Source organism: Phocoena sinus, chromosome 3, assembly GCF_008692025.1.
Source record: "Phocoena sinus isolate mPhoSin1 chromosome 3, mPhoSin1.pri, whole genome shotgun sequence".
NCBI lineage: Eukaryota > Metazoa > Chordata > Mammalia > Artiodactyla > Phocoenidae > Phocoena > Phocoena sinus.
In genome coordinates this window covers 53,310,856-53,334,465 of record NC_045765.1, presented here as the reverse complement: position 1 = coordinate 53,334,465, position 23,610 = coordinate 53,310,856, and the positions used below count along the sequence as shown (strand labels likewise).

Below are 23,610 nucleotides of genomic sequence, written 5' to 3'. Positions count from 1 at the left end.
TGGAAAAAAACAATATCAGGCTGGGTTTAAATAAAGAACATGACTGGCTACCGTAAGTTAAGGCAACATTCTTGAAAGTGAGTCTGTATTTGCCTCTGCTTTTGCTGCTGACTCTTTTTGCAACTTTTTTTTTTGCTGCTTTTTTGTACTTTTTGCAGCACACAAGAGTGGTTAGGTAGGAGTAGGCTGAGAATACCCTGTCTACCCTGTCTAGAGAGCTACAGATGATGTTAAAAGTATTCCAAGTGAACATGGCCCCAGGAACTCTATTTAAATAATTTACTGATTTGGTCTCCCAGGAACATTTGGATTTACTGTAGCTATTTTGTCCTTTCCTTTCTTTTGAAAGGAAAATTCATCTTACGTTACAATGCACTTATTTTGGGAATGCCTTAGGTTTAACATTAGATAACTAGGGTTCAAAAAAATGTGCCCAGATGGTAGATGTTGATGAAAATTTGGGAGAAGAATTCATTTGAAGTTGAATGCTTGGCAGTATTAATCAGAAAGGTTTTGTTGGCTTCCGATTTTGAATAGCATAGAGATTGGAGGCTGAGATATTACTTTAATATCTACTTCATGTTAGGACAGGTCAGACTTTTCTCTTTTTCTGTTTCAATTCAGGATAGAGTTCTTTGCAGCAGTTGGTTTAGAGGGGTTTGTATTTTACAACTGGCTCAATTGGCTCTATATATCTTGATGTTACACAGCTGGGATGCAGACCCCCAAGTCAGTTACACTGATAAATACTCTGTTAGTACTTTACTCAATGGGAGTTAATTGACTCCCATTCTCAGCCACTTCATCTTTTTTTTTTAATGTTTTTAATTTTTTCTTTAAAATTCCTTTGTAAAATATAGACACAGAAAGCTACATAAATCATATATATTTATATAATATTTACTAAACATTAATGGAGTTGACATTCACAAAACCAACACCCAGATCAGGTAATAATACTTCCATCACCTCTGAAGCATATTCCCATCTGCCCACCAATAGACTGACTCTTAGCCAGTTCATCTTTTAAATGAGCTGTAGTCGTGACAGTGGAAAAATTAAATCACATGTCTTTGTTTATGAAGATGAGTTGCATAGACTATATAGACTGGCAGTGGTAGGAAGACACTTTCAGTGTCAGTTATCTAAAGTAACTGGAGCTGTAGATTTGACTAGTGAGAAAGTTACTGAGATATGAAAGAGGAAGATGTATTGACAGCGGTTATATGTAGAATTAGGTGGAATTTTATGTTTTTGTAAATATCTCAATTATTTAAGATATAATTTCTATGCACAAACTGGATATAATGGTAAACTTTGTTTTTACTGTGATTTGTCTTTGCCTTAACAGATTGTTATTATTAGATTATTTTTCTAATGGAAAAAATTAAGTGATAAATGTTCATTACAAGAAATTAGAACATACATATACACAAGGAAAAAATCCTCTCTAATTGCATCTCCTGAGATAACCAGTGTAAACTGTAGATGTTTATCTTTATAGACCTCTTTTCCATCACATATCTGTCTTTCAAAACCAAGTTATATGATTCATACAGTTTGGTAAACTTAGCTTTTTTCATGTAACAGTACAGCGCGAATATCTGTTCAAGTCATCAAATTTTCTTCATTTTCATTTTTGTGGTTACTTAGTAATCCTTTGTGAGATGAACTGTAGTTTATTTAATAAGTCCCCAATGATTGGTATTTAGGTTGTTCCTAATTTTTGCTGCAATAGCATTTATGGCTACCTTTTTTGCCTCTGTCTGATTACTTCCTTAGGATAAACTCCTGGGAGTAGAATAATTCGCAAAGGATTTGCTCACTTTAAGGCTTTTTTTTTTAAATTTATTTATTTTTGGCTGCATTGGGTCTTTGTTACTGTGTGCGGGCTTTCTCCAGTTGTGAGGAGCGGGGACTACTCTTCCTTGTGTGGCGTGGGCTTCTCATTGTGGTGGCTTCTCTTGTTGCGGAGCACGAGCTCTAGGCACGCGAGCTTCAGTAGTTGTGGCTCGCGGTCTCTAGAGCGCAGGCTCAGTAGTTGTGGCCACGGGCTTAGTTGCTCCACGGCATGTGGGATCTTCCCGCACCAGGGCATGAACCCATGTCCCCTGCATTGGCAGGAAGATTCTTAACCACTGCGCCACCAGGGAAGCCCTCATTTTAAGGCTTTTGAAACACATTGCAAAATAGCTTTCCAGAAAGGTTATTCCAGTTTTCAGGTTTTCCTCTGTCTAATTGGCTTTATGATTGCATTAAAATGTGAAATTTTTATTTAGTTGCAGAATGAGGAAGAGCCTGGAGAGCCGGAACAAGCTGCAGGGGACGCTCCTCCACCTTATAGCAGCATCTCTGCAGAGAGTGCAGGTAGGTAACAGGGCGAGGTGGCTGCTGAGCTCTTGAAATGCATCAGCCAGAGGCTTTTGTCTGCTATGTATTTGTTGGTGTTTGTGTTTGTTTCAGCTTTCCTTAAGAAGACATTAGTTTTAGTTTGTAGTCTGAGGTGAAAAAAAGTCACTGTTCTGAAAAACAGATAAAACCCCATTCCAATGTGGCTTTCTTACAGAACTCAGTTTCATCCCAACAGGCTCTTAATAAAAAGGAGGTAGAATTCAGGAACCAGGTGATCACCTGTTTTTTCTGTTGCTGTTCTTTTTGTAGTTTGCTCATTAGTTGTTTTGCCTTTTTTTTTTTTAAACCAAATCCTGTTCTTTTAATCATTTTTTTTTTTAGATGTTGGGGGTAGGAGTTTATTAATTAATTTATTTTTGCTGTGTTGGGTCTTCGTTTCTGTGCGAGGGCTTTCTCTAGTTGTGGCAAGCGGGGGCCACTCTTCATCGCGGTGCGCGGGCCTCTCACTATCGCGGCCTCTCTTGTTGCGGAGCACAGGCTCCAGACGCGCAGGCTCAGTAGTTGTGGCTCACGGGCCTAGTTGCTCTGCGGCATGTGGGATCCTCCCAGACCAGGGCTCGAACCCGTGTCCCCTGCATTAGCAGGCAGATTCTCAACCACTGCGCCACCAGGGAAGCCCCCTGTTTTGCTTTTTGATTCTAGTACCTGTGACCTGGAAATATATATAGTATGTTAGATTTCTTTTATGCTAATAAATTCTTAATAAAAAAACTGGAAGTCTCCCAACTCTTTCATTTTGTTTCTCATAGTTTAAAACCATCCTTAATTAACCTTTCATCTTCCCATCTTATACCAGATTATCTTTATAATTTGCACACGCATGTTTAGAAGGGGTGGGGGAGAAGAAAGAAAATTGCAGTAGTTCAGGACTTTTGGTAATTAGATCTTTATGACAACCAGTTCTACTTTAATTACTGAAAGTTGACCAGTTTTGATGGAACCTCTTCCATATTCTCTGAAACAACTGTGGCAGAGTGGCAAGTACATGGCTGATGGTTAGAAATAAGAGTGGTGCACACATGTTGGTAGGGGGAAAAAAGGCACAAGTCACTATTTTGTATACTCACTTTACCTGTTTTAATTTGTGGTGTATAAATTTGGACAGTCTAACAAATATTGGATTTTTGTTTGTTTTGAATGTACTAAATAAAATGGAAAAGATTGTCGTTAAACTTTTCATGGAAACTTAAAATTATGTGAGGTGTCTATATTGATGGATCCCATTTTTTTAAAACTCCGTTGAAATAGGGAAATAAAAATGTTCTTGATTTCCCTCAACTTAAGGTAGTAAGGGCAGTTCCCTGGTGGCCTAGTAGTTAGGATTCCGGGCTTTCACTGTTGCGGCCTGGGCTCCTTCCCTGGTCGGGGAACCCAAGATCTTGTAAGCTGCGTGGCGCAGCCAGAAAAAAAAGTTTTCCTTAAGGTAGTAGGTATCAGTTTTGTTCATGTATTCAGAATTACTTTGGCTATGGGCGAATTCAGATTGTACCCTTCAATTTGTCAATTAACTTTTAAATTAAAAGTAAAAAATTTTTAAGGAAATTATATATACAATGTTTTATATACACATACATGCATGTATATATGTATGTGTATGTGTAATGTATGTAAAATAGTTATTTTGACATAGAGAAAAACAAATTTCTTGAATTGGATTAGGTGGCAGCTTTAGTTTCAGTAACACATTTTCCTAATTTTCGTCTAAAACCTTTGATATTTTATTTTTCCCATTTAGATAAATGGGCGTTCCATCTGGAATTGTTTTTTCTGTGTAGTGTGAGGTAGTGGTCAAGGTTGTTCTTCCATATGGATATCCATTTGATCCCACACCATTTATTGAAAAGACCATTCATTCTTCTTCCACTGCTGTAATGTCACCTTTGTCATAAATCAGGTGACTCTGTGTGTGTGTGTGTGTGTGTGTGTGTCTGTTTTCTGGACTAAATATTCTGTCCTTAGGTCTATTTATTCATCTTTGTGCCTGTGCTTAACTTTCTTAATTCCAGAACTTTATAATCTTGATATCTGGTAATTAGGTCCTTTAGCCTTTGTGTTCTTCAAGATTTCCTTGATACTTCTTGGCTTTTTGTATTCTTATTTACATTTTAGAATCAGTTTGCCAATTTCCATAAAACAGATGAAACAAACAAAAATTCTGCTGGAAGTTTAGTTGGGATGGCATTGAATCTGTGTATCAATTAACATCTTTATAATGTTGCATCTTCCAGTCTATGTTAAATCCCTCCCATTTATTAAGATCTTCTTTAATTTCTCTCAATAATATTTTGTGAGTTTCAATATAGAGATAATTAGATTTATTCCTAGGTATTTGGTGTATTTTTGTGCTGTTATAAAAGGTCCTTGTATAATTTTATTTTCTCTTTGTTGCTGGCATATGAAAATACAGTTGATGGTTTATATTAACTATATGTTCAGAGACTTTCCTAAATTCATATATTAATTCTAATAGTTTGTAGATACTCTTGGATTTTCTACATATGTAACTATGTCATCCATGATTAAGGATAGATTTCTTCTTTTCCAATCCTTATGTCTTATATTTTCTTTTCTTTCCATATTGTATCAACTAGTAGTACCTCTAAGATAATGTTTGATTAGAAGTGGTAATGGTGGGCCATTTTTGTCTGATTCTCTAATCTTAGGGGAGAAAGCTTTTAATAATTTACCATTAATTATGATATTTACTCTAGATTTTTCATAGAGATTTGTGAGAAGGTTAAGGAATCATAGTTTTCTTTTACAGTATTGCTAATTTGCTAAGTTTTTTTGTTATTAATAGGTATGTTATCAATGCTTTTTCTGCCCATGTGAAGACAGAATTTTTCTTCTTTTTTCTGTTAATGAGGTGAATTCTATTGATTGATAATTTCAGTAATATACTACAGTAAAATTGGAAGTTAGTTATAATTAACCAAAGAGAAAAAAGAAAAGAAAAATGTTAATCTTGATGAAGTATAGGAATTTTTTCAGAATTCTTAAGTGTTTTCAAAAATTGTATAGAAATTTAATCCATTTGTAAGTAGATCTTTTCTAATAATACATATTGAATCTTTTATAATAGAAGTCAGTGAGAATGAAGATGCAGTATTAGAAAGAAGGAATGCAAGATTTCACACAAATAAATAATGGTTCTGTAACTGAACCTGTAATTACCTTAGGCATGTCACAGAAAACAATACATGGCAAAAATAATGTGAAAGAATCAAAAGGGCCAAAATCTGTGAGAAATGACTTTTAACTTCTTTTCAAGTTTATTTTCATGTTTATAAATGGGAGGACACCATGGTACAGATTTCCAAACAGACAGGTAAATTATTTTTAGCTTAAATTTTACCTTATTCCATTATTAATATTACATGCCTTTTGTGAACACACCACGTAAACAGCCAAAAAAAAAGTGTTCAGAAGCACTTGGGAGGGCAAAGTGAATGTGGAATTTAAATAATTGAAAAGTGGATACATTTAAAAATCATTCCCAGTCTTATGTTCATCTTTAAACACCTTTTGATTCAATTATTCTATATGTACTGTAAGAGGAATGGCTGGTTTTTGTTTGCCAGAGTTAGCAGAAATCCTCTTTTTCCTCATTCCAACTAATCTTCAGATTATTATGACTTCCTTTTTATTCTGCAGCATATTTTGACTACAAAGATGAGTCTGGGTTTCCAAAGCCCCCATCTTACAATGTGGCTACCACACTGCCCAGTTATGATGAAGCTGAGAGAACCAAAGCTGAAGCTACTATCCCTTTGGTTCCTGGAAGAGTAAGTCCAACTTACCATGTTACTTGGTGCTCGTTTATGGGAATTAAGTTCTTTGCATTATCCACTTTGTGATATTACTTATGATTAAATTGATTAGTAAAAGTACAGCTAGTGTTTAAAAGCAGATACATTTTCTTTTGGGATAATAAACTCTTATCTTTTCCTGAAAACGATGAGGTAAAAGATACAAATGAGCAGAAAAATCACTAGTCAAACCAGCTCATTTTCCCTATATCTCTCCTACTGCCATCACTTTCTCAAGTCTCCTGGCATGGCTGAAACATCTTGGAGCAGGAGCTGATTTAAGAAATACACCAACTTTGCCTTGTTTCTGCACACTTAATATTTTGGTGTTAGGTAGATAGCTGCTAGGGAGTCTATGGAGAGAATAAATAAGTGGAACTTCATAGAATTAAACTCAGAAGGGCTCTAACAATCATCTCGATGAACCCCATGCCACCAGCGGTCCAGATCATGCCATCTGTGGAGGCACAGTGAATTCAGATCCCGTCTGGCCTGATGTTAATTCATGGGAGTGGGGGTGGGGTGTGATGAAAGCCAATGGAGAATTTTGGACACTCTTGGTTCGTGATGTGTCAGGCCTATAAGTGATACAGTTGTGTTTTCATAAATATTCATTCAGGTTGAAGCTGATGCAGGTGGGGCCTTGGGTGAGATATTGAGAGAAAGGAAAGCAGGATCCAGTCCCCATAAATGTGGGGCAATCAAGGCTCCAGACCCTAGGCCTGGCAGGAAATTAGAGTAAAAGATAAGAACAAGAACAGAAATTTGGTCTGGGCAGTGCAATGACACAAGCCCCAGAAGTTCGGGCCTTAGGATAGTAGACTGCAGATCATATTTATACTATGAGGGGTGAAACTCATAAAACCACTGCTGGGCAGAAGTAATAGTTTACAAGCCTAGTCTAGGCTGATTCTACCTGGTGAAATGCATTCGCTTCTTGTAGGTGCTAGGGAAAAACTGAGACCCCTCATGCAGCTCACTCTCTAAAGACAAAACAGTCTTAATATAGTTACCATGTATTGGAAGCAAACAACATGGTTGGTACTGTGCTTGATGCTTACATATATTTTGTATGTTGTTTCCAGTCTTCACAATAACTTTGCAAGGTAGAGATTATATTATCCATATTTTACAAATGCAAAAATTGAGGCCCAGAGAGATTAAATAATTTGCCCAAAGTCATATAGCTAATAAGTAGCATAGGTGAGTCAAACCCAGATATTCTAGACTCCAAAGTCCTTGTATGTACTCTCCAGACCTCTTGGATTATGGTAACTGTCCCATGAAATAGACCAGGAGATTAGCTCTGGTTGATCACAGAACTCTTTAGAATGCTTTTGTACACATTTAAGAACTTCTTAGGGGGCTCTTTTATTCAGCCAACATGTATAGAACACTTTTTTATATAATGTGCTATGTATTTTGCAGTGGATAAGTGGAAGGCTTTGTATAAAGCAATGCTCCTGCCATACAAGAGCTTAGAATCCAGCTGGGGAAAAGGCCCACAAAGACCTATATCTAAGGAACAGCACAAGAGCAGTGAGCGTTAAGAACTGTGACTTTAACTTTGTGATCACGGGGAAGATGGGATTTGAAGTGGGCCCCGAGTTTTGATGGATAAGAACATTCCAGAAGGAAAAGCTCAGAAAGCAGATGTGAATCAGCCAGGTGCAGGGCAGGTTCTGTGGTTGTAGTAATTGGTTTTGCTTGAGCAAAGAGTTCGTGACCAGAACTGTAGGTTGTAGAATCTTCTGAATGCTAGGCTGAGGCATTTAGACTTACACGTAGGTCACACAGAATCTTTCAGAGTTTTTAAGCATGAGTATGATAAGACAAGTATGGTGTTTTAGAAACATTAACCTGGCAACGGTTTGTAGGAGGAATCCTGGTAGTAGAGATACCAAGGACAAAAAGAACAGCTAGAAGGCATTTGTAATATTATTAGGCATTACTTCCATGTATTTTTGTAGTACATCTTTGAGTAGTTATGCAAAAAACAGAATTACTTTCTAATTTGGCAAAGCCTATTTATCCTACTAGTATGCATGCATTATACAAGCTATTTCGTATTTTTAAAAAGATAAAACAAACACATTCTTATATAAATTTCAAACAATAGAGGAAAGGTGTTAAATTAGATGAAAGCTGCCACTGCCACTTCTTCTTTAGTTCCCATTCCCCAGGGGAACCAGTTGGCAGCTTGTTATGAATTTCCCAGTCCTTTTTCTGTGTAGGGCAAGTTTTGGTTCTCCCTAAAGTTTTTTTTTTTTTTGATTTGAGGAACCCTCATTGTACTGTGTACAAATCTACCACTTTTACTTTTAAGCGTATATTCATTTATTTTTCAATATCTCAACACTTATCTACAATTAGTTGAAAAGGTAAGTTGCATATGTTGGTGTCATTGTTGGTCAAGATCATCTTCCTTCTAGACTTGCAACACTGTGTTTTCAGGTTAGGATGGAAAGGATCCTATGTGCCGACAAGATTGGAAGTGAGGTTGTTTCAGACCTATGTACCAATATAAACAAATGGTTATGGAGCAGTGGGCAGCGCTGTTAGACTCTTCACGTATGATTACACTATCTTCTTCCACCGCTCCACCCCACCGCTCCACCCCACCCCACCCCAAGTCAGTCTCATAAAGCACTTGAGCTAGTCAATGGTATCTTCTTAATAGGCCCAGGATTACGAATATTCTGGGCTAAACAAGCCCTGGATTACTGATATTCTAGAATTTAAGCCAAATGTGTAAGAAAAATTTCTTTTTCTTTTCTTTATGTATATATTTCCTTTCTTTATATTTATATATATATAAAAGGAAGAGTGAATAGTTCTTTGTGAACTTCATAATTTTTGAAGTGTATTGTTAAAGAACTTGGGTTATAAAGTGAAAAATTCCTTTCACTGAGAAAAAATTATATCTTTTACTTATAAGACAAATGAAAATTTTAACATATAGTTAAAGCCTTAATGCTCCTAGTTTTGAATTGAGCCGAAGCAGTATATTTTCTCATTGGAACTCACTTTTGTCCCTTTCTCTGTTTTTCTTGATGTCTTTGCTTTGCCTTGAAATAATTTATTGTGAATTTACCTTTTCTCTTCATTTAGGATGAGGATTTTGTGGGTCGGGATGATTTTGATGATCCTGACCAGATGAGGATAGGAAACGATGGGATTTTCATGTTAACTTTTTTCAGTAAGTATATGCACACAGCAGAGCCTCTTCCCACAAACCAGAGTGCTTTGGATTATGAGTGAATATGACTGAATTAAAAGAACTAGTTGAGTTAATACATTATATTTATTACATATATTTAATACATTATATTTATTTTAATACATTTTATTTAATGTATTACATTATATTTGATGCCTTTTACTGAGATGTTCAGAGCTTAGTACACTTTTAATATCCTTTCTCTTTTATTTCTGTGAATACCTATGCAAAATATAATTAAAACAATTTTGGGGGATGCTTCATTTTTACATGATCTAATAAGCTTCAGTTGTGCAATCTTCAAGGCCCCTTAGCATTCCTCCTACTCATTCCTGACCGTGGAATAGGAATTAAATGCCTTCGATGAATTTTATTTTACAAGCTTCTATTTTCTAATACATCAAAGTCAGCCCGATTTTTCCCCCTTGCTGTTATTTTGCATTTAGGTTTCCATATGCCTGACTTGGAAGTGAGCAACAATTTCTTTAATTTGCTGTATTAAAAAGATATGAAGCAAATGCAGTGCTTTTAGAGGGGATGTGTTACATAAGCTGTCAAAATTCGTAGAAGCAGGAGGTGAATGACTTGAATCGGATTATTTGGGGGCACTAATGTAATGTTCAAATAATGTTTATTTACTCAGGTGTAACACATACAGTGAAGGGCACAAGTCATAAGTATTCAGTGTGGTGATATTAAGGCATTTTTGAAAGCGTATATAGCAGTAGATGTAATAATATAACACCTGATATCCAGAGACTGTGTTTTCTTGTTTGCTTTTGGGAGGAAGACAGAGGATGGATGCTTTGGGGAAGTGGGATAAGGGTTTTGGAGGGTGGGCTAAGCCATTTAAGCAGAAGCAAGTACAGAGGGCACCCTTAGGGCACTCTTGCTCCTTGGGTAACAGGACATGTCTGACCTCTTTTTTTCTCTTGGCTTTTACAGTGGCATTCCTCTTTAACTGGATTGGGTTTTTCCTGTCTTTTTGCCTGACCACTTCAGCTGCAGGAAGGTATGGAGCCATTTCAGGATTTGGTCTCTCTCTAATTAAGTGGATCCTGATTGTCAGGGTAAGTTGTACAACAGTAATGATAGTCTGTAGAGAAGCAATAAGTAGAATAATTTTGAATATTTGATTTGTTTTTCATCTGCTTTTTGGAATCATTTTAAAATGATTTTTGATTTGTCTTTGTTCTGGTTTCATGAAGTTGAACCTAGATCAGTTGCAGTTGGTTCATGCACCCAAGTTTTGTAGTCAAATCTAGTGAATATTGGTGGTCCAAGGGCATCCATCTATCCTTGTTCACCAGCTGCTTTCTCTGTTTTTAATGTTTGTAATGTGATAATACATGTATTTGTTCTGAAATTAGTTGTTTTTATAATAAAAGAAAGACTCTGTCACCTCTCTGGTATCTCATCAAAAGCAGACATTCCTCTCATTAATGCTACTGAAGTTTTAGTCTTCTCTCCTTCCCTCTCTTCTTTTCTCCCTCCTTCCTCCCTCCTATCCTTCCTCCTTTCCAGGATTGGTTATCAGTAGCATCATTGGTTATGCCAAAATGTTTGGAGAGCCGAAACTATTTAACTGTTTAACAAGCCCTACTCCATTAGGGGCCCTTATCTCTAAGGTAAATTAGAGATCTTCAGTGATGTAGGAGTTACCAGTTAGTTAGAATTGCATGAAGTTAATTTAAAGTTGTAAAATATCTAGTCTCTTAAAGTGTCCTCTGATTTCGGATAGGTTTACTGCCATGGTTAACTTTATATATAAAACCAATGTGTTTATCATAAATTGACATTAACTAATTAATGGGTGTTGACTGAGCATTGGAGTTTTTCAAAGTTATTTATTCTAAAGGAATTGTTAACATTTTTAGAATTCCAGGTTCCTTTGAGAATCTGATAAAAGTTACATGCTTTTCTCCTAGATGGCTAATGTGTACTCACCTAAAACATGGACTTTAAGTTAAGAACTCAAGCCCTAAAGAGGTTTTTCATTCTTTCTCTATAAACCTTGTTATTTTATTAAGAAATAAAATACTGTATTTAATGCTCAAACTGTGCTAAAGTCCATACTGTGTAAAGCCTCCAATAGAAACAAGATCAAATTAGTTACCAATCTTTTTATTTTTACTAAACTTTTAACTGAACTGAATGAATCAGCTTGTATTAGTTAGGATGGCTTTTTGAGTAACAGAAAACCTAGCTCAAAGTGGCTTAGAAAACAATGGGGAAACTTTATTTCCAGTGAAAGTAAGTCCTGACATGGAGGTTAGTTAAATGTTTCACTGACATCATCGAGGACAGCTGACGGTCTGCTCAACATGTTAGTATAGCTGCTCCACCCTCAGGGTTAAGATGGCCAAGGCAGTTTCAGGCATCACATCAGAAACACAACAGTGTTCAACAGAAGAAAGGGAACTATTTCTTCTCCTCCTTTTCTTCTTAAGAGCTAGGAAACCTTCTCAGCAGCCCTCAGTTCCGTTGGCCAGAATAACATTATGTGCTAGTCCCTGGCAAAGGAATGTGATCATCACGATGTATGTGACAAAAGTTTTCCAAGGTCGAGACATGGCTGGAGGCCTAGGAACAAAATCAGGGATCATTAGAAAAGAGGTCAGATAGTTGGGTTTGGCACTGGGTAAGCAAAATGAAAGTTATCATCAAGACATATTTCTACAAGGGAAAATAACGTGGGCAAAAAAAAAATTTTTTTTGTTTAAAAACAAGCAGATTTGAGCACTTTCAAAACAAGGCGTATGTAAAGCCGAAAGCTATCATATTTCAAGATTGCTTTTCCATGAAAGAAAATATATTTGCGTATATCATAATCATTTCAAATCTGTACTGTATAAAATACTTTCACTAACTTCTTAGAAATTTTTGTAAGAACTAAATGAATAGCATTAGTATACAAGATAAAATCTTGTGTTTTGTAAACTCTTAAGCTAAAATGTGAAATTATATCTGCTGAGGTGCTCTGAAGTATTTTGCTTTATTTTTCAGTTTTCCACTTACTTCCCTGGATATTTTGATGGTCAGTACTGGCTCTGGTGGGTGTTCCTGGTTTTAGGTAAGTGCTCTTAACGAAGACAAAGGAGAGGAAAGATTATGTTAAATTTTAGAAGTAAAATTACTTTTAGTAAGCCTTCATCTCACTTACTGTACAGTAATATATTAGCAATAGTAAGTATAATTTTTAAAATATTTCAAGGATTAGGCTCTTGTCACCATCAGGGTAACATAAATGTTCATAGAACGTCTCTTAGTGGTGATAAATTTCTCTTAACCCGTCCATATACACTTCTCACATTTCCTGTGTGGCCAGAGGGGCACACTGATAAGATGACTTTATAGTCCATAGATCTGTTTTCCCCTTGTGAGTTACTGCCGCAAAGCATTCACAAGCTCAACCCCGAATTGCTTATAGGTATATTGTAACCAGCTGAACTACTCATGAGTGTATGTGGCCTATATTCAGTTGGATCTATCATTAGAAAACAGAAAATGTATAACCTTACTAGACATAACTTCTGGAAGAACTGCCAGAAGTTATGTCTAGTAAGAATTGGGGTTCCAGAATTCTTTAGTTTGCTGTTGTTGCGAATAAGAATTATTTTGTGATGAGAGGGAGGAATTTTTTTAAAAAAATATACCAGCCATTTCAGGTTGTTGGTCTTCAGATTATACTTATTACTCTAAATTTTTATTTTAAAATCTTTTCTTCCAAGACATCTTAAAGCAAAGAAATGAGCAGTGTGGTGAATACTGTTGGTTTCCTCATTGTAGAGAAAATACATATGATACAGTAACAGACCATCATCACTGCTGTCATTTCTACAATAGCAGAGACATCCTGTAGCCGTTAAAGATGGTATAATTGCCTCACTGTGCTTCTGTGACATCATTTTCTCCTATCCTAACATTTCTCCTGTTTCAGGCCTTTTTGTTGTCTCCTTGATTAGGATCCTTGGTTCCAGGGCTAATGGGTCTGGCTAGCACAGTGTAGAACCCATGCCCGACAGGTGCTTAATATATTCAGGACCTACCTGTTTTACCCAGGGTAATAGAGCCATGTATTGCTGACCCTAAATTTTACTTAGAAAATACAAGTCATCCATGATGCCATCCCCCACCTCCCCAGTAGCATCATCTGCTCTACTATTGGTCATTGGCATTCCAAGGAAAGAGAGGGAGTGATTTTTACCCCTTCCCTTGATTACTGAGAAACTTTTTTAAAAAGTGACCTACAGGAGAGTTACTTTAGAGGAGTAGTTCCTTGACTTGCTTATTCTCTAAACTGTACCTTTAAGAGAAAGTCTGACTCCTCATCTTCCCCCAAGCTGCCTAAAGTCCAAGCAAATCCTGAATAGACCAAAGAAGAGTCATTAAGCATAATTTTAGGTTGATTGTTGACAGTGTTGATAATTTAAAGAAATTTAATGGGCTGATTTCCTTCATATATTAAAGTTTCATGGGAGATGAATTTATAGTACTTTGTAATTCATCATTCTTGCTATCTTACTGCTTACTGATAAGCAAAAAGTAGTGAGACTTTGGATGTACTTAGTGTATTTGGATCCAGTGTTTGGGTCATTTTTGGAACCTCTTGCAGAGAGAACTTTTTTTTTTTTTTGAGTTTTTCCTGCAAAGAACAGGTCTGTACAAAGTTCTCAAGCTGGCAGCTCATAAGCTATAGCTAGCCTGCAGTTGTGGTTTGTGTGTTCCACAGTTATTTTCAGAAGTTTTTTTTTTTGTTGTTGTTGTTGTTGCGGTACATGGGCCTCTCACTGTTGCGGCCTCTCCCTTTGCAGAGCACAGGCTCCGGACGCGCAGGCTCAGGGGCCACGGCTCACGGGCCCAGCCGCTCCGCGGCATGTGGGATCTTCCCGGACCGGGGCACGAACCCGTGTCCCCTGCATCGGCAGGTGGACTCTCAACCACTGCGCCACCAGGGAAGCCCCAAGAAGTTTTTATTATTATTAGTTGTCTTCGCATGAAAATCAAGAATTTTCATATAAAATACCTGCATTTTTTAACTTTTCAAAACTGAAATGTCTAGCAAAACTGACCTATATTCATTCCCACGTGGCACCCATCCTTTGACTGGAGCTGGCTTGTTGATTTTGGTGCCAAACAGGATGATGTTGTGCTCAGCGCTGATGATTCTTGGTTACTGCCAAAAATCATTTCTATTTGAGTACAAAGAGTCTTCTACTCCTTGAGTATATTTTAAAATGTATCCAAAAGAAAGTGATTGCTTAGAGCTGGGGAGATGGGAGGAGGGTAGGAAATGGGGAATGGCTGCTTAGTGGGTACAAGATATTTTTAGGGGCGACAGAGTTCTAAAATTGGATTATAGTTTTAACTGACTAAAAGCCAGTGAATCGTACACATTAAATGGGTAAACTTTATGGTATGTAAATTATATCTCCATAAAGGTGTTTAAAAAAAATGTGTCTAAGACTCAGGGACCATCTCTGGAGGAGGAGGGCCGGGAGTATGTGAGCTACCATTGGAGGGGGCTCGTCACCTTCCCCGCTGACTCCTAAATTAAGAGTAGAGAAATACAGTTGAGAATATGAGAATTGCTGTAAAGGTAAGGGGAGCCTGACATCTAGTGGACAACATTATGTACTGTCTTTGGAAAAAAAGAAGCCCACAGCAAGAAAGGATGGAATTTTTTTTTTTTTTTTTTTTTTTTTGAAAAACAGTTTATAACCTCTCTAAAAAGAGTATATTATCTTGGAATACTTTTTTGGAACTCAGAAGGTAGCTTTTGGGAACTACCTGGTGGTCCAGTGGTTAGGATTCCGCCCTTTCACTGCTGTGGTCACAGGTTCCGTCCCTCGTTGGGGAACTAAGATCCCTGGAGCCGTGGGGCGAGACCGGAGTCGGGGCAGGGGAGAGAAGGTAGGTTTTGATAATGCTTCTCAATGAGGCTTCCAAATGTAAATGTTTGGCCCCATCTTATTTTTGTTTCCTTTTTAGACCACTTAGTTCTGAATGTGCAAAAGAGACTTTGTTTTGGCTCTTGAGATTATGTATTCTCATTGAGAAGTAGAAAATTTGGTGTGGAAATCCTTTGGAAATTTTAGAGGCAATTGTGTTTTGATAGATTTTAGCAGAAAAATGATGAAGTATTGGTATCAGAAGGGATATTTCTGGGGAGTGGACTTAATATGGGAATTATAAACTCATTCTTGACTTCTCTTTTTTAAATTAGGCTTTCTCCTGTTTCTCAGAGGATTTATCAATTATGCAAAAGTCCGGAAGATGCCAGAAACTTTCTCAAATCTCCCCAGGACCAGAGTTCTCTTTATTTATTAAAGGTATTAAAGAAAAAAACTTTATTGTAGTCCCAGTGTAATCATGTGATGCATTGCAGATGACTATTCAGGTTTAGAGTAGAGTGTACACCCTGTGGTAGGGGATATGGAGAAGGTAAGGAAGCCTTGTCTTTTAGTTTCTAGTTTAGTAAGGGGTGTTTCTATGAAAAAAACTATTAAAAAACGCAAGTTAGAAAAACTGCCAAAGGAGAAAACATTATCTCATGTTCAGACAATGCAGAAGAGGCTCGACTGGGACTCAGGGTCCTAGATCTTTGAATCGTGAATCCCGAAGCCACTGCTGCCTGCAGTTTTACCGGTTCCAGGGCACTGTAGCGAGAAGGAGCCTTTCAGGCCTGATCACTCAGCTCAGTTATGTGGGGCCCTAAACCCCAGAGCTGACAGGACCATGAGTACTTTAGGAACTCCTTTTGCCTGGCCACTGACAAGCCCATCAAGGCTTCCGTCTTCTCAGGTTAGTCAGAGAGGCTTTCCTGATCCCTTTTCTTCAGGTTCCCATCCTAATGTTACTATTCTGGTGGTAGTGTCAAACCCCGGGAAAGGAAGGGGAGGAAAGGGCCTTTTCCCTTGCCTAGAACAGGAGGACTAAGCCTTGCCAAGGCTCTTTGGTTCACCCGTGGTTTTCCCCAGAGGCTGACTCCATCTTACATCACTAGCTACAAAAAGGAGGAGTTAGGGAATCTTGGGAAAGAGTACACCAGAGAGAGGCCTCTGGTTATAAGATCTAACTTTCGTGGAGTTGACTCTTTGTTACTTAAGACTGTTGAGGACGGGTGGGACCAGGCTGGTTGAAGGCCTCAAGCAAGGATTTTGAAGGTTGTAGCAGTTGAGATAAACCTGAAATGATAGGTAGGAAGTGTAAATGATCGGGGAAATTGTTGGATGGGGAAGCATTTCAGAGTCACCTAAGGCCAAGCGTTGAATAGGAATAGAGGCAGAGAAGTTACGGAGCTGGCTTAAGGGACAGCAGTGTGATTGTAGCATAAAGGAGTGTTGAGGATTAAGACTCGAAAGCCAGGCTGAGACAGTGTTCTCAAATATCTTGAGCACTAAGTCCGTTTGCAGTGGAAGTGTTGAACTCATAGAGCAGCCCTTTAAACCCAGTGATGTGTTGGCTCAACACAAGGCTGACTCCATGTGAGCATCAGTTTGTTCTGTATTTGCTGTTGGGTTATCATAGTTTATGTAAGTCATCATATGCTAAGAGTGTAGTTCTCAGTTTTAAAGATTTGCGGTGGTCTCAGAATATATGCTTCTAGAAAAGAAAGTACCGTATTTAATTTGCCAGGTGGTGAGATGGTATTGAAAGTTTTTAAGCAGCAGAATAATGTGATGAAAACTTCTTAAATGAAACAAAAATTTTTTCAAGCATGGCGTAATAGTAATAACTAATGTTTGTCAACTTTTTGATATATCAGATACTGTACTAAGCACTTTACATGTATAATTAAATGTTCTTACATAAGTAACAAAGGTTACAGTGACAGATAAGCTCAGATACATGCATGGTAGAGTATATTCATAAGGCATTTCTTATAAAAGTTAAAGAAAGCATGGAAAGAACTTAGGTTCTGTTGGTTAAAGTCAGTTTCTTCAAAGGAGCGTGGACTTTTATTTGAGAGATAATTTTAGCCATTAAGAATACCACTTGTGTGTATGATTTTTTTTTTTAAAAGAAAGGGAAAGTTTTGTTGCATGTTTAAAATGTCCTGAGTGGTGTGTCCTGAATTTGAATTCAGTTACACAGTCTGGGCACAGATGGACACTGACACCACTGGCCTAGGTCCTAATGCCTGTGATGTGCCTGTGTTTGTGTCTAGGACATCCTAACTTTAAGAGGCTTGTCAGATATTTTGTGTGGTTTTATTGTAGTTAACCATTGTCATCTTTTTTCTTCCTCTACATATCTGATTATAATTTGTAGTTACTTCTAAGCCCTAGGTTTAACTCTTACCCACCATAGATTCAAAAGTTAATTCTTGGGCTTCCCTGGTGGCGCAGTGGTTGAGAGTCCCCTTGCTGATGCAGGGGACACGGGTTCGTGCCCTGGTCCGGGAAGATCCCATGTGCCGCGGAGCGGCCAGGCCCGTGAGCCATGGCCCCTGAGCCTGTGCATCCGGAGCCTGTGCTCCGCAACGGGAGAGGCCACACAGTGAGAGGCCCGCATACCGCAAAAAAAAAAAAAGTTAATTCTTTGGGGTCGCCACAGTTCTTCTTAGGATGAATGCTTGAAATCACCTGCAGATTTCCCCTAATCCATTGGTGCCCAACACATCCTGAGGGGACAGATTCCTCCTGCCCTCCCTCCCTCCCTTTCTTCCTTCCTTCACAGATTCTATAGGTCTAGTCTAATGGCTTTGAATTTCTAAATGGAATGAGGCCACACCTCTGTCTGTTCTCTTCATTCTTCAGTTAGAAGGCAATTTCAGGCTTTATTAGAGGATGCATACATTCTTGCTTCTAATACATGACGGGTTGACATGACAATACAGGTTGAGAGAAAGCCTGAACTTCTCAGTTTTCCTGTATTGTTAGGGACTTGGAGGGTTTTTTTGTTTATAAAATTTGTTATTATTGTTTTGATTTTCTAAAACTTCTGAAATGCTTTATGGGTATATTCTAAATGTAAAACAAAGCATCTTTAGGGTTATGAGTTGAAGTAGGCAGCCCTTAGTTAAGTAATAATGCTGTTGGAGGGGTAAAGGGGTATTATAGACCTGGTGTTCTCTGTATTTTGGAGCCAGAGGCCTTACAGTGCTTTAGGCATTGTCAGAGACTTAGAGGTATATGAATAAAGTTCCCCAGTGGAGGGCATAGTAGGGTTTCTTTGCTTTCCTGTCTGACTTTGATATCCTAGTTGATTTGAAATTGTCCCAGACATGCCCAGAGGATTCAGAGCTCCAAATTAGGGGTTTAGGGACTTACAGCAGCATTTAGAATTTAAATAACTTCCTTACTAACTTTCAGTATCCCCAGAGGGAACCCAAAAAGCTGTAATATCTCATGGGACTGAATTTCCTTTGTCCATTTGACAGGGGTAATAACTGTCCATCCAGATCCAAAAGTAGAATGTTTTCTTTCTCTAGTTCAGAGGAAATTTAGTTTAATTTAGTTTGAAGATGTACTAGAAAACCATCATGTAAGGTGTGAAGATTTTCTTTTCTTTCACTGAGACCTTTTACTTTCTTTACTGGAGGTATCACTAGTTAAAAGCTAGCTGTGGGCTTCCTTTTTGCCAGAAAGCCACAGGTAGGGAATTTCTAAAATAACTTTGCCATAGAGAAAAATAACTCAATTCCCGTGCTAAGATCTGGCACTGTACTAGAAAAAGTGTAAGAGTAGTGACTTTTCTATTTAGGCTGCCCAAAATATAGTGTACACACACACACACACGCACCGTGAAATGACCACACACACACACACACACACACACACACACACACACACACCGTGAAATGACCTCAAAAGGCCTTCTTTCTAACCAGCCAAAGTAGATATTACATCTTTAAAAGGCTATTACAGGATATTACAGGCTATTAAAGGATATTACATCTTTAAAAGTAGATATTAGTTGAACACAGGGCAACTCTCAGGTTCCCTTTCAGAACTTATTTATAAGCTTATAAAGGAAATTTGGGTTCCTGCCTCACAGCAAAAAAAGCCAGAAGGAGCTGCTAGAGCTGGGCACAGTGGCAGCAAGAAGTGTGTGACTGTGAGGAAGCAGGAAAAACAAAATGTTCCTTCTGTGTTGTTTAAAAAGAAACAGATACCTTTTAGAAACGTCTTTATCTGAAATGGTCCAAAATGTAAAATGTCCATACTTTATCTTATTTACCAATGAACTGGAAAATAAATTTTTATGGAGTACCACTTCTTTTGATGCTGCCAGATAATTGAGGAGCTAGTTATAGTAACTGTAAGGTGGTAACACAATTAACTGATAATCTAACACTACTGCAAAAGCACTTGTATATGTGAAGTATAATGGATCTTAAATTTGTTACTTTAACCACATCTGAAATAGGAGGGAAGAAAATTTGTAAGCCCTCACGGCATTAATGAGATAGGGCCCTTCATAATTAAATAGTGATTGCTGTGACCTGGTGAGCTATACATATGAGGCATCAGTTATCTTCTTAACTTTTTTCCATGTAGTGATAAGTGTTTTCATTTCCTTTTTTCTATAACCTTCCCCGTCCTTCTTAATACGTCTTTATTTTTAATTCACCTCAAGTTAGTTTCACTTATTTGGACTGTGTTGTAAAGTAGCAAGATAGTAGAAAATGTTTCCAGAGGAATTTTTGCTTAAAAAAAAAAAAAATCACACAGTGTCCTAGAAGAAATTGTTGTCTTCCTCTTGAAATTAAATGATCTGTAGGCTGTTGGATTCCTTTTGTTTCTGAAGTGATCTAATCTAAAGTTTAGTAACGATAGCCACAGTCCCTAAAACGTGGCATTCCATCACTGTTTTTGTAACAGGTTGTGAGTCAGGTTGATCAGAACAGGCCTCTGGGTCTTAGAGAGCAGTGAGTGCCTCTCTAGCAATCTTTTTCATTTGGAATTTGTATGGTGATTGAGATCACCCGTTAGTAACCTATCTAGGACCTCTTAATGGATTTTTTTTTAATATTATAGTTGATTTACAATGTTGTGTTAGTTTCAGGTGTACAGCAAAGTGATTCAGTTATACATATTCATACATCTATTCTTTTTCAGATTCTTTCCCCATATAGGTTATTACAGAATATTGAGTAGTGTTCCCTGTGCTGTACAGTAGGTAGGACCTCTTAATGCATTTTTAATGTTTGTTGGGTGGTTCTGACTTTGAGGGATCTATTAAAACGAATTTGCCTCCGTGGAAGCAGCATGAACTAAAGAAAGTGGCCAGGTGAACTGTATCTGAACTGTATCTCATATTCTTGCAAAACTCTAGTGTTTTGACTTTATAGTAATCATTCTATCAGTTTTTATCTGTTAATGGAAAGTGATAAAACTGAATTTACTTAGGCTTGTAATGAGTGTAGCCAGCCTCATTGCAAAAATCTCTATTTGACATCTGTCTACCAATTTTCTTTTTGGTTCTACTTGCCCTTCAGGATTCCTTATATTCTTGTGTCTTTGTCCCTCCACATTCTGAAGTCTCCATGAAGAAAAGTTGCTCTTATGTCAATATCATTGGTTTACTTCAAATCAAAACACCAGTGTCAGTGAATTTGGGGTTTGGGAAATATTAAGTGTTCAAAAAGAACATGTTGATTTCCTCCAGTGTTGTAGCTTTTCTGCATCTTGCCAGCCTTTTAAAGATGTATATAGTAGTCTAATTAGAAAAGATACAGAAGGGCTGCTTGTAGCTTTTACAGTAATTTGGAAAGATGGAAAAGTGAGCTAGGGGCCTATGTATGAGCCCATCCTACTCTCTTTCGGTGTAGGGTATCACAGTGTAGTTTCTCAATAAATATTTGTTAAGCTGTTAATATATCTCTTTAGAGTATTTTTTTTAGCAGTAATATAGGGAGTTACTTGTATTTTTCCATTATTTCCATGAGAACCAAACCAATTTATATGCCAAAACAAAAGTGCCTTAGAGTATTAGATGAAAACTGCATTTAACAAAATAGATGGACATCATTTTGAGAGTATTTATTTTAGTCATGTATATTGCTTTTTTAAAATTGGGGCTATATACAGTCCCCCCACCCCGAGATACATGCCCCAAAATACAGTCACTTTTTTTTCTAATTGATTGGAAAAAGTACTTGTGGTACCTGTGAGTTTATAGTTGTTTCCTAACTTTGCCCTGCTTCAAGTATAGACTGATATCACTGGCATCCTTATTGGAAATCTTCCTCGTGTGAGATTTGGCAGAATTGGCAGGGTAAACAGCTTCGAGTGTGTGTGGAAAATTACCTATGCATTTGGATTCTACTGTGTCTTTGTCCCCAGATTTCAGTCATTGCTGTTGAGGTTAAGTGTAGGATGAAGTGCTACTTGAATTCTGTTCTTTTGTTAGGAGGTTTAGAGAGAGAGAAAGAGAGAGAGACCCCTGACCTCATGGGTTTTAAGAAAGCATTCAAGTTCTCTCTAGTTCTACAGTCCTTTATAACTTTAAGAACCAAAAATGTAACGTTTATTGAATACTATGATGTCAGTGTATAGTAATCTTAAAGCTATGTAAAAATGTACTTCTTGTGTCTCCAGACATCCTGCCTTCTTTTGTGACTACATCCTTCTTTTAGCCAAAATAACAACTTAACCAGAGTTTCAATATTCAATATCCTTCTCTGGCAGATGTTTTCTGGCAGAGGCCTTCCTGCATTTATGAATTCTCTCCCAAGAAGCAAGAGAACACCTGCAGGAAGTGAATCAAGAGGCGGGACACAGAGGAATAATCACCTGCTTTAAAAAAATAAAGTACTGTTGACAAAGATCATTTCTCTCTATTTGTTCCTAGATGTAAAATTTTAATAGTTAATGCAAAATTCTGTAATCATTGAATCATTAGTGGTTAATGTTTGAAAACGCTCTCGCAATCAAGTCTGTGATGTACTAATAATGCCTTATCTATTTGTAGTCATTTTAAATAGCATGAGCCTTGTCCCTGTAGTCAGTAGGGGGCAATCTTGCTTTATTCATCCTCCATCTCAAAATGAATTTGGAATTAAAATATTTTAGTGTAAGATATGTACAATGCTGGCCATTTAAAAATGGGGTTTTCTCAAAAGTATAACTTTTGTTATGACTGCATTTCTGCACATAATCCATTTTGCTGTTAAAATTAATCTAGAAATTTATTTAATTGTACTGTGAACACCTAGAAACAAAATCATAGTGCAAAATACATTTAAGGTGTGGTCAAGAATATCTTCTTAATTGGTAAATGATAAGCATTAATTTTTTATAGTCTGTATTCTAATTTTGCTGTACCTTATTCTGTTGTGTATCTAAGGGATTATAAAGGTGTTATCACTGTATAAAATAGAAAGGACAAGGACAAATGCAGCATAATTACTAATAAAATGCAATTGGTGATACTTTCTGTGATTAGAGTCCCTACCCCTTTTTTTTCTTTTTCTTTTGTCTCCTGATGATTAGGCCAGGGGCTAGGAGTAGGGAGGGGATTAGGTACTAGGTGCAAAGAAAGAATTAGCGTGGAACTTTTGAGATGATCCCTAACATACTGTACTACTTGCTTTTACAATGTGTTAGCAGAGACCAATGTGTTATAGTGTAGAGTGATGTGCTTTCTACCAAGTGGTATTCACCCTGGTTTGGTATGTTAAAGCTGTAAATACAACAGAACATTAATAAACGTCTCTTGTGTAGCAACTTTTGCTGTGGATTAGTGTTTAATATCTTGGTTTGCACTTGTTAATTGCTAAGGCAGTTTTTTCTAATCTTCATATAGATTCATGCAGAATCATTCAGTAAACAAAAAAGAAATTGGTCTTGGGCCAGTTTTTCAGCAGGGGAAGTTTCTTTCATATCATACTCAATATATTCCTTAAAATATATTAGTTCTTCAAAAGATAATGGGTTAAAATAGGGAGGAGTTGTAGAGCTCTTAAATCATTCTGGAATTCCCAGTTATGCTTCATTTTTTAGACATAATCTCAGATAATTTATTTCCAATGTTTTCTGCGTGTTCCCTGCATTTGCCCTTTTTCTCAGGTGAACACAGCCAACTGGTTTAAGTCCTATGAGCATCCAGCTGAAGCTAAAAATGTCTCATTCCTCCTGATTTCTATTTTTGTCTCAATTGTGTTAAATTTAGAGACCAGTGGTTCTTACAATATCAGTCATTTGATATTTTCCACCTCTT

At 37.3% G+C, this 23,610-nt stretch overlaps 1 protein-coding gene across 3 annotated transcripts in view; it reads left to right on the top strand.

The window, feature by feature from the left end:
* Positions 1–23,117, top strand: part of NDFIP1 (Nedd4 family interacting protein 1) — a 52,052-nt gene extending 28,935 nt beyond the window's left edge. The window contains exons 2-9 of one of the 3 annotated variants that reach the window (XM_032627921.1): positions 2,280–2,367; positions 5,684–5,740; positions 6,067–6,197; positions 9,333–9,420; positions 10,387–10,511; positions 12,448–12,514; positions 15,668–15,773; positions 22,080–23,117. In XM_032627921.1, coding sequence (XP_032483812.1) covers positions 2,280–2,367; positions 5,684–5,740; positions 6,067–6,197; positions 9,333–9,420; positions 10,387–10,511; positions 12,448–12,514; positions 15,668–15,771 — 660 coding nt within the window. In that variant the 3' untranslated portion in view covers positions 15,772–15,773; positions 22,080–23,117. The remainder of the gene's footprint in view (positions 1–2,279; positions 2,368–5,683; positions 5,741–6,066; positions 6,198–9,332; positions 9,421–10,386; positions 10,512–12,447; positions 12,515–15,667; positions 15,774–22,079) is intronic. The other 2 variants (XM_032627919.1, XM_032627920.1) reach the window with 2 other exon arrangements.
* The last annotated feature ends 493 nt before the right edge of the window (positions 23,118–23,610 follow it).